The following is a 12210-nucleotide window of genomic DNA, read 5'->3' on the forward strand; positions in this document are numbered from 1 at the left end:
CCTGATCATGGATCTCACCCACTGAGCCACACATCCTCTGAGATGAGATGACCCCCTCTTCTGACACAGGTACTCAAAGGATGTGTTCACAGAAGATTCTCTACACACGAGAGATGGGAACTATCATCCCATGGCTGCAGACCTTTTAAATGTTGAGTGATATTTCCCAGATAATAGAACCAAAGGTCCCTAGACCTCTGAAACATGAAATTTTGTTCCCCAATTTTTTTTTTTTTTTTTTTTGAGACAGGGTACGGCTCTGTCATCCAGGCTGTAGTGCAGTGGCATGAATTCACTCATTGCAACATCCGCCTCCTGGGCTCCAGCCATCCTCCCACCTCAGCCTCCTCCAGAGAAGCAGGAACTACAGGCACATGCCACCACACCCAGCTAATTTTCATATGTTTTGCAGAGACAGGGTTTTGCTATTTTGCCCAGGCTGGTCCTGAACTCCTGAGGTCAAGCAATCTGCCCACCTCAGCCTCCCAAAGTGCTGAGATTACAGGCATGACCAGACCCAAATTTTATTATGAAGACATTCAAACAGACAAGTTGAAAGAACAATACAATGAACACTTACATACCTACCGTTAAATTCCATAAGCATTGATATTTTGCAATACTTCTTTCTCTATCTTTATTATGTTTTAATACCTGAAGATTTCACTGAAGAAAACCTATGAAAGAAACTTACTCAGATACTGTAAATGACTGTCCCTCCTTTAACCTACCCTACCAATCTTTGTTTGTCTTAATGGGAAAGAAGTTTAAGCCCTTAGATTTTGTCTTAAACTCACAAGACATTCAGCTTACAGGCTTAGTTCTACCCAATTTCTTGGTCACTGCCTTGATATTTAAAGTTTTTCTTGTGCCAGCTTCCTATATCCACATCTTCATGGTTGCCCTTCAATATGTCTTACCCAGACTAGTAAATTTTGCCACTGCCAAATTATTTACAAAGATCTTGCCTGTGCCTCAGAAATCCAGACAGCAAAATTCCCTACTAAACTGGAACTAGTGTGAACCACAGGACCTAATAATGCACCTTTCACAGAAGACCCAGGCAGGTTGTTCATTAGGGCCTTATTTTTATCAGTCCAGAATAAAGCCTGTACTTATGGACTAATAAAAGTTGTTTCCATCTAAACACTTTTTTATCTTTTTTGTTCCCTGCATGCTCTCAGGTGATTCCTAGTATTCTTTATTTCCATCTTGCCAGTACATAAGCAGGACAGAAGAGTGAAGATCAACGTCTTTACCTTCAGATTACTAAGCTCTTCTGCAGAGCAGCTGTGTAATTTTGTCAGCAAGTTCCCTCATTTCTTCATGTAAGACGGAGAAAATGATGGTACCCATTTTGCTGGGCTAAAGTTAATATTAATAAGATAATATATGTAAAGTTCTGGCACTGTGACAAGTACATGCTAAGTCTCTTAATGAGTACTAGCTACTGATATTAATATTATTACTATTTTAAGTGTCATTTCAATGCAGACCTATGGAATACAGACACAAACTTCTCACTACATTGTCAGTAATAGAAAATTACAGGATGGGGGTGGGTAAGTAGCAGGAGGGGCAAAGTATTGTAGAATCAACTGTAACAATAGAATAATATATTTTAGCATTATATAAAATGGAGCTAGAAATTAAATAGAAAAATAGCTAACTTTAACTGAATTCCTTTTACCTATCTATTGCAAATGAACCTCCTTGAGTTGAGAAAGATCTGATATGCATAAATTTCTCTCTAAGGAATAAATTGTTTTACTATTTGCCCATTAAAACTGGAATTGGACATTTATATATTTCCTGATGAATGTTCTTATTAATCTCCTCTTCACAATTAACAATACAGCTGAGAGAACAATCACCATTCATGACCCCTCTCCGTGGGGAAGTGTTAATTCTATGTATGTTAGATGTGTTCAGGAACCTGCATATTTTTTTAATAGCCCTTGATGGAAGTGGGAATGGGAGAATGATTATTTTCCAATGTCATGAATTAAAGGTACAGCAATAGTGTCCCGCTGATCTTAATGATAAGAATAACTTGTCGTCATTTTTGTTTGATTAATGACTTAATGATATAAAGAAGACAATTTATCATCTATAGTATTGATTTACCCCTTTTCCCTCTCAATACCTTTTTTTTTTTTTTTTTTTTTTTTGAGATGGAGTCTCGCCATGTCACCCAGGCTGGAGTGCAGTGGCGCGATCTCGGCTCACTACAAGCTCCGCCTCCCAGGTTCACACCATTCTCCTGCCTCAGCCTCCCGGGTAGCTGGGACTACAGGCCCCCGCCACTACGCCCGGCAATTTTTTTTTAATTTTTAGTAGAGACAGGCTTTCACTGTGTTAGTCAGGATGGTCTTGATCTCCTGACCTCGTGATCCGCCTGTTTTGGCCTCCCAAAGTGCTGGTATTACATGTGTGAGCCACTGCGCTCGGCCCCCTTTTCCTCTCAATTCTAAAGGCATTCTGATTGTTGATTTTGCTGTCCACTCAACTTTGCCTACATGCATTTATGAATTCATCCTCAACTTTTATTGCACTGCTATTTACAGTGTAGGTGCTTAGTCAGTATCGGGTATACAAAGGAGAATATGACATGTCCTGTGCCCTAAAAATAGGTATTCTGGAGAAACAGGAAGAGCACGGGGTGATTTCTGCATTATTCCTGTGAAGATGAAGTGATATGATGGACAAAATGCATCCAGCACTGGGTCTGCTCTGGGTAACTTATCATTTCTAAGTCTCCTGCCTTCTTCTAGATTCTTACCTCCCTCCATGCTTAACTTTTTAAAAATATTAAACTACAGTCTTTTTTCATTCCCTATTCTCCACTGCACACATGGTCACCCTCTCATCAAGGTCTCTCTGATACCGTATGTTTTGTAGTTGATTCCAAGTAATAATTTTAGTATCATGTATCCGCTGAACACAATTCTTTCCATTAGTACTTTCGAAGTCCACCACTTCAGTAGAATCTTTTCAGACTTTACCAGTCAACTTACCTTCTCTCTCTTCTATTTCCTTCTTTTCTGAGGCATGTATGTGAGCAGTGCCTGTATCTAACTCATTTGTCTACCACCAGTGCTTGCCACAGAGTACAAATGTGCTCTCATTCTGCCTCTCTTATCCCTCCCTCCCTTGAAGGCCAAATGCCTTTTTCTCGACAAATGTCATAAACAAAACAGCTGAATCTAAGGATCTAAGATAAAGTATCAGTCAGGAGTACTGAACAAAGCAGAAAATAAAAATGAGATAGAATAGACAAGAAATATGTGGAATTGGAGGCATCCTGTTGAGGGCTTTGGCTCTGAACTTGGAACAGGGTTTATGTACCATCTCCAGAGATTACTTTCTTTGTAATCTTTGGCAAATTGCATCAGCCTCTGTTTCTTCATTTGAAAACAAAGACAATAGCAGTTCCTAATGTATGAGGTTGTTGTAAGGGTTAACTATAATAATGCATGAAAGCACTTAGCTCAATGTCTGACCCATAACAAGTGTTCAATAAATGAATATTACTGTTATTATTATCACCATTATGAGAAGGTAACCACATATTCATGTAACACAGAATAAATTAGGCAACTGAAAATCTGAGTTTAGAATTTCTTCCACTCTAATGAAGAGAAATCCTTTATATTATAGTGTTTTCAGAGAAAGATATATTTTTTCTTCTTTTTTTCTAGAAAACCATCTTTTAATATGAAACCATGCTTTCAGTACAGAATAAACTTTAAAAGAAAAACTATCTTATTCTATAAATTATCCTCACCCAGATATCAGAGTATCACAGTTATTTCCTGACATAGAGGTATATTTGAGTATAAATTTCCCATTAATAAACATAAGATGACTACTTTATTTATTTGCAAGTCTGATTGCTCCTTGGAAGGTAAGAGGTCACAATAAGCTTTCTCATCATCAGAGGGCCATGATCCCGTTGAGGCAGCTCAGAAGCAATTTACAAAACACAGCATCTCCCATATTCAAACAATTATTTGGCATTCACAATGTTTTTGAATTTTAAAGAAACCCTATGTCTCAGCTATTTTGATATTGTTTATCCCTAGTCCTTAAAGAAAGCAGCTTTAGGATCAGCAGCTGATATTGGAAGATAATTCAGAAAAATGTAGTCTTAGCTGAGGTTAAGTTCCTTTGTAAGCATGCTACCTTAAATTAAGCTCTCAAATGTCTAGTGGATAGGAGGCTTAACTGTTTCTTAGTAGAATTGAAGAAAGATAAGGAAAATAGCACAATATTTCCATCCAATGAAAAGTAACAGCTATTTTGTTCAGGAAAAGTTATATTTTGAATTGGGGACAACAGACCTGAGTCCATAAAGGACGGTGCCATCAGGATGCAGGCGAATCATGCGGTTCTTAACAGTCACTCCGTGCACAAATGACTTCTTATCGTTCAGGAAATAGGTATCAGGCACCCAGAGCTGGTCTGCCACTCTGTTGTCCAGAGTCAAGTTTAAAGGTATTACATTATAGGACAGCCTCTTATCTCTCCAGGCTTGTTGAAAGTACATTGTCAAGGTATAATCCTGTAAATGTGAGAAAAAAAAACATGGTTAGTTTACACCCAGACAGATCTGGGGGATAAGCAAACATCTCAGTATTAATAAGAAAATGAATTTATTTTTAATTTATTTTTATTTTTTTGAGACAGGGTGTCACTCTGTCACCCAGGCTGGAGTGCACTGGCACGATCTCAGCTCAATGCAGCCTCCCTCTCCTGGGTTCAAGCAATTCTCCTGCCTCAGCCTTCCAAGTAGCTGAGATTACAGGCATGTGTCATCGCACCCAGCTCTTTTTTTGTATTTTTAGTAGAGATGGGGTTTCACCATGTTGGACAGGCTGGTCTCGAACTCTTGACCTCAGGTAATCTGGCTGCCACGGCCTCCCAAAGTGCTGGGATTACAGGCATGAGCCACCACAACCAGCCAAGAAAACAAATTTATATATATATGTGTGTGTGTGTGTGTGTGTGTGTGCGTGTGTGTGTGTGTGTGTATGTATGGTCACAAATACAAACATATACTGTTCACATATAGAGGCAAATACTAATTTATTAAACCCATTCTTACCCAGTACCTGGCATGGGCCAGGCACAGTGGTGGGCACTATGAATATAGAAGTGAAGAGAATATATTCACATGAAATTTATGAAATATTTCCAAGGAAGAAAGATATTAAGGAATAATTACCTAATGATTAATTTGTGCTTCCCAAAGTGGAGTACACGGGACTCTTTTAGGTGAGATATAAACACAATTTTAAAAATAGTTATGTATTTGTTTCTATGTATACTAAAAAAATTAACTAGCACATCCAAACCTAAGAATCCATCAATTCATTCTTCCATTCATTCATTCATTAAATATATAATTTGTATCTAGTATTTGACAGTAACCATTGAGGTGCTGAGATGAAAGTGGTAAACAAGACAGATTAAATGCCTGCTCTCAGGGAATTTAAAAACAAAAGAATAGATAAATCAACAGAATCATGTAAAATTATGCTACATTTTATGAGGCACATAAATCAAGGTGCGAAATATCTAACGGGAATGGTGACGAAAAGCTTTTCTTGGGAGTTGGCATTGTGCAGAGAGCAGAGAAGGAGCGCAAACCACTTGCTCTTGGGAAAAGAACATGCTGAGCAGAGGGGAATCTGTAGAGGCCCTAAGATAAATAGACAGGCTTGGCACGTTTGAAGAATCAGTAAGACCTGCTCGTTTGAGCCAGTGATACATAGGGAGAGTAGAAACACAGCAGTCAAGAAAATTAGCCCCATGAAATTTTAGAAGGGTATGCATATTTAAAATAGATTGTTACAAAGTGGCTAACTTATTATGGTAGTAACTGTAAGAGTTTGTAAATGAGAATCCTAATCAGTCTAGTCTAATCAAGGTGGGTTTTCCAGAAAAGGCGACAGGTACACTGAGGCTAATGTAAGCTTCTCAGCTATCTAAACAATATTAATTCAGTCAGTTTATCATGAGAATTTTAATCCCAGCCTTATGGACAAGTAGGCTGGGCTGCAACTTTTAGAAACAGTGGGCTGGCTCCTGTAATGTGAGCATTGCTCTTGGGGTCCCAATTCTACCATTTCTCAATTCTGTTTCTAGGACGTAAATATACATAACTTCTTTTAGTTTCAGTTCCATTAAATATAAATGGGGCTTTTAATACATGCCTGATCTAATCAGAAGGTTATTATGAAAATTAAATGTACAACTCAAATACAATTTGTAAACTACAAAAAACTATATACTATGAATGAAGCATTTATAAGTGACATATTTTATCCATTAGAAGCCTATGGGTACAATGTAATTGCTCTCTCACCCTCATCTGAATGACTAAGTGAAGGTCCAAATATTCATTTGAAAAGCATAATTACAATTCTATTTTAAAATCAGTTCACAATGCCCTACTTGAGGGTTTTCTAAAAACTAGAATCATGTATTAATTATCTCTGCAACCTGAGAGGCTAGAGCAGTGCCCAGGGCTCAAATAACAAATGAATGAAATAATATATGTCCAGTAAGCTATGCCTAGTGGATTTCTGCACAAATCTGCATAATTTTGTGTATAAGACACATACTTAAATTTCAGTAAAATCTTGCATTTTTCTAACCTTTGTTGAGATTTATACATCTTAATTTGGTTATATCATTTTAAAATATGACTCATATTGTCTGCTCTAACACCGAACAGTTTTCATAGGAACAACATAACTCATTGTAAAAAATATTTAAATATTTTCTGTGGCTTAGAAAACACACACATTTTGACCTCACTCAGAAATTAGTGTAGGACCTTCCAATTTTACAATCAAACTTCTATCCTATCAAAAGACATATTAATATCCTAAATGTGTATCAAATAGTTGTCGGTGAAATTCGCTTTAGTGGATTACTCTGGTTAGCATTCTGGACTGTTCTGCAGCACTCTGCTTTAGTGAAGAATTAGTTTGAGGATCTCTAGAGGAGCATGTTAATTTACAATAAAAGCAAGATGAACATTCATGAATTATATAACTAGAAAACAGTAAAAGGAACAGATATATATTTTTGTGTGTGCCTATGTTACAAATAACCTAAAAACAGGACATAAAAAATAAAACATGCAATTAATATTGTGCTGGAAAGAACGCATTTAGTGATTTCCAATTCTTGAAATGGAAAATTTGACTATTATCTCTACAAGAGGAGAAAGCTACTTACACTTCTTTCATAAGCCCTCTTGAGAGTTAGGAGAAATAATACCGTTTGGAAGGTGCTGAAGTTTACCAATCAGCTGAGATGTGTTTGGACACAGGAAACTATCTTATCTTTTGGACTAAATAAATGTTAAGATTGTGAGACCCCGCATTACATGCTAATTTCTGTTATTTTTCAGCAAGGCAGTGCCTGCTAAAAAATGCTCCCAGACAGGCCCTGGTGACTCTGCAAACTGTCACATCAATTTTGATTTCATTTATTTTCAAATACACATCATGACACTGTCAAGAAAGGAAGAAGCTCCTGATTCAAACTCAATGTTAGTGCACATAAAAAGAAAGCATGGTCCTGTCTTCTACCCTTTCCCCTAGGCTCCTATCCACCTGAGATAAATCCTTTGCACTTTAATATTACAAGGCTATCCTTCACATTTGACAACTCCACCTTTGGGAACTTGTCTCAGAGTTGGTTTATTCAAACTGAAAAACCTCAAATAAACCACTTCTGGGTGCTCCTTGATCCACGTCATCACCACCCGAGAAGGATTTACATAATTAAAACTAAAGCCAATTGATTTTCAATACCAAACAAGATAAAGTAAACCCATTGCAGGTTATTTCTTCCACAAATTACAACTAAAAATTCTGGACGAAATAAAACCACAACTACCTGATGACTATGCAAAGTAGAAAGACTGAGGAAATAATCGAAGTGTGAGAAATACTACTATAAGAGTGAGTTTCTTGATTATTTTTCTTCTTCCTCTTGTACTCCTTAAAGTAGCATGCATGTACACACACCACACACACACACACACACACACACCTGCAGCCAAAAGTATAAAGACCTCAATAAACAGAGAGAGATGTTTCTGGACTCACAAAGTGAATATTCTTAAGATGTTGATACTCCCTAAATTGGTCTACAGATGAAATGCTATCTCATTTCATCTCAAATGTTATTCACTTCATTTCAAACCCTATCAGGATTTTTTTTGTAGATGTTGACAAGGTGATTCCAAATATATATATATAATATATATGTATATATATATAATATATATATATAAAGGAGAGAGAATAGCCAAAACAATTATGAAAGAGGAAAAACAATGCTGGAAGACTCAGACAATCTGACATCAGGACTTACTATACTGATTTAAATACTTACTAATACTACCACTGTGTGGTAGTATTGATAGAAACATAGGGTCTAAAACAGAAGAGTCTAAAAGTAAACCCATGCACCAATATGTTCAATTGATTTCTGACAAAGGTACAAAGACAGTAGACTGGAGAAAGCATAATCTTATATAACAAAAGGTTTGGATCAAATGGAACTTCCATATACAAGTAGATAAATGGATATGTAGATTAAAAAATTTGACCCATACTTCACATTGTATATAAAATTTAATTCCAGATATGTCATCGACTTAAGTGTAAAGTGTAATACTATAAAATCTTAAGAGAAAAACGAAGAAATTATCTGACTTTCACTTCAGCAAAGACTTCTTAGATACAAACCTAAAAGTATAAGCAATAAAACAAAAAAATGATAAATTGGACCTCAACAGAATTTAAGTTTTTTTTTTTCCTTTAGGAATGACACTATTAAGGGAGGGAAAATATAAACTACAGACTGGAAGAACATATTTGCAAATCACATATCTGACAAACAACTTATATGCATAAATATAAGCATATAATAATTCTCAAAATTCAAACAATCTAACAAAGATAAGCAAAAGATGTGAACAGACACTTAACCAAAGATACAAATATAGTAAATAAGTTTATAAAATGATGGTCAACATCACTAGTCATTATGGAAAACAAATTAAAAAACACAATGAGATCCTACCACACACTCATTTAAAAAGTGCAAATAAAAATATCAAAAAACAACTGACAATTCCGAGTGCTGGTGAGAAGGTACACCCAAAGTCTCATACATTGCAAGTGGAAATACAAAACTGTCAGCCATGTGGGAAGCAGTTTGAAAATTTATTATAATGTTAACATACATTTGACACAGAACCTAGCAATCCCACTCCTTTGTGCAATTGTTTACAGCAGTTTCATTTTAATTGCCAGAAGTGGAAGCCATCTGAATGTTCTTCAGCCGATATAGGGATAGACAAATTGGAATGCATCCCTGAAACAGAATACTACTCAGCAATAAAAAGGAACCAACTTATTGGTATAAGCAATATCATTAATGGTTTTCAAATACAGAAAGCTAAGTGAAAGAAGCCAGATTCAAAAGGATACATACTGTATCATTCCATTTGTATGACATGAAAAAGGTGAAACTATAGAGATGAAGAACAGACGAACGGTCCCCTGGGGTTCAAGATGGGGGAGCAGTTGACCTCAAAGGGCAAGCATGAGAGACTGATTTTGGGTAATAGAACTGTTCTGCTTCTTAATAGCAGTGGTGGTGTTAGGACCTTAGGCATTTGTCAAAACTCAGAACTGTATACTAAAGCGAGTGCATTTTTCTGTATGCAAATAAAAAATAAATCTTTCAATTGCTTTCAAGAAAGCATAGTCTCTGGGGTCAGACACACCTAGGTCCACATCCCAGTACGTTTATGTTCCTCTGATGTGACCTTGAGGGAATCCTTTCAAATCTCTGAGCCTGTTTCCAAGTCAAAAGAACAACTACAGCTAATTAACATAGGAACTGGGGGAAAAAAAAGATATCTGACATCTGGAGGGAAAAAAAAAGGTAGAGTTATGCTACAAATTAAGTCTCCTTCATGAATACACAGGGACATAGGGCTCCACCAGGACAGGCTGACAAGGCCACCGTAATGGTTATAGGCTCTCTATTCTGAAATTGCACAACAATGCACTTAGAGTAGGTGGTTTCAAAGGCCATTTCTAGGGATGAAATAATTCCATTCTAGAAAATCCTCTGCTGACCTTATATTCAAACTCATGTTGTCATTTAAAAATCTTCTATATGTCTAAACACTTTTTGTTTTTGCTTTTATTGTCTTTATAGTTTGTTTTCTATTGCCAAGAGTTAAACCTTTCTTGTCTCTCTGGCTCAGTGTCTAAAAAATACATACTGTAAAACGTGTGTCTGTGTTTCTTATCTTTTTTAAGTTTATTGTTTTGTAAAGTGCCTATTCATCCTCGTTGAACATTTTTTTATTTGGACATTTACTTCTTGTTATAGGATATTTGAATATACACACACACATACATATACATCATATGTCATTGTCTTTTACATTCGTTTTAACTTTGTAGTTTTAAACAAAAACTAGTACAGAGTTTCTGCATAGTTTTTACATTGCTTTCTCTAAGACTAACATTTTGCAAAGCCATAAAGTAATATAGAACCAGGAAATTGACATATATAATAATATTAACTACAGACCTTATTAGACTATCTCTCATATCAATAATGCCCTTTTTCTGTTCAAGGATCCAACCCAAGAACCACCTTACACTTAATACTTATGCTTCTTAACCTTCAACCTGTGACAGTTCCTCAATATTTCCATGTCTTTGATGGGTAGCGGTCAGTTTTTTTTGTTGCTGTTGAATGTCTTTCAGTTTGGATTTGCTTGATGTGTGCTTATAATTAGATTGAGATTATACCATTTGGGTCAGTGTATCACCTAAGCAATATTGTATCCATCATATAAAGTGTACATATAAAGTGTACATAATGTCAAAATGACATTCTGGAAAATTCCTGGTCATCTTAATCTTGAATTGTTGGTTAAGGTAGCATCTGCTGGGCTTCTGCACTGTGAAGCACTATTATCCTTTCTAATAAACAAATATCTTTGGTAGATATTTTAGGATTATGGAAAGTAATAACATATTTACACTGATATCTATAACCACTGCATTTTTGTGGGGTATTTTTGCATGCTTTCTAAATTTCTCTTCACTCATCTAAACCTGAATCAACATATTCATTCAATGACAATTTTTAAGTACTAATAAGACAAACCAAAAAAAAGGAAACACCAACATCAGCCATTGAAAGAATTTTATCATTAGAAAGTGAGAAGTATCCCCTTGAGAATCACTTTCCATTTACCCTCATTTTCCATGCCAGTGGCATTGTTCTGGCCACTTGAAGCTATAGAACTGCATTCTGGATGTGTGGTGCAGCATCTTCCCCTGTCTCAAGCCTGCAGGTTGCATGTGAGTGGCCTCTATCCCCACCTGGACCTTAATGACTATTCAACCATGAGCTTTGGCCCTCCCCTTCCCCTTCATTTATCTTCATTTATATGGTTTCCAATATGCATTTTTTTCTGTGGAGACTTCAGCATTTATTATCTATGGAGTTTTTCCTCTTTTCTTTTAAAGCATGGCTATGTATATGGGGAAATAGTCAATAAAATTATGTCTTTTTCCCTACCATTTCTCTATTTGACAATAAAATAGCAGGGTAAGGGGTTGGTTTCACATGTATTTGGTCTGCCATTTAAAGACATAAAGACACCTAACAGCTTATTTTTTAATGATCAGAGTTTAAAGTTTATTTTCATCAGTGATAAGGTATAGTCTGTTTAATTTGCTTTGTCCATTAGAACTACACTTTCTAAGTTTTGAAAATTACCATTACTGAACTAAAATCTTGAGCTTTGGTGATTAAACTTGCTTGTTGAGTTCCTCTGGATAATAGCTTTGTCTCCAAAATTAGATGGTTTCAGAGAAATCACTCTCTCTGCTATCAGGCTTTTGTAATTTTAAAAGACAAAATATTTAAATTCATCTTAATTACCGCTTGTTGAAAGAACAACTGTGTCTAATATACCATCATTTGTTATTTTCCTTCACTTATGTTATACCAAAGTTGAGGTTTTGAGCTGAGGATCTGACCTTCTGTCTTTCATAAGACAAGGCTAATGTTTTTAAGGTAGTAAAAATCTTTGATTTAGAAACTACGAGAGCAAGTGTTATTTAATTTAAATGTAATACAAGT

The 12210-nt window shown here is 35.9% G+C and overlaps 1 protein-coding gene across 5 annotated transcripts in view; it reads right to left on the reverse strand.

The window, feature by feature from the left end:
* GABRB2 (gamma-aminobutyric acid type A receptor subunit beta2) overlaps positions 1 to 12210 on the reverse strand; it is a 260041-nt gene that overhangs the window by 166175 nt on the left and 81656 nt on the right. For all 5 annotated transcript variants that reach the window (XM_004042942.5, XM_019028490.4, XM_055385906.2 and 2 more), the window contains one exon: positions 4344 to 4564. In XM_004042942.5, coding sequence (XP_004042990.3) covers positions 4344 to 4564 — 221 coding nt within the window. The remainder of the gene's footprint in view (positions 1 to 4343; positions 4565 to 12210) is intronic.

Source organism: Gorilla gorilla, chromosome 4 (assembly GCF_029281585.2).
Source record: "Gorilla gorilla gorilla isolate KB3781 chromosome 4, NHGRI_mGorGor1-v2.1_pri, whole genome shotgun sequence".
NCBI classification, from domain to species: Eukaryota; Metazoa; Chordata; class Mammalia; order Primates; family Hominidae; genus Gorilla; species Gorilla gorilla.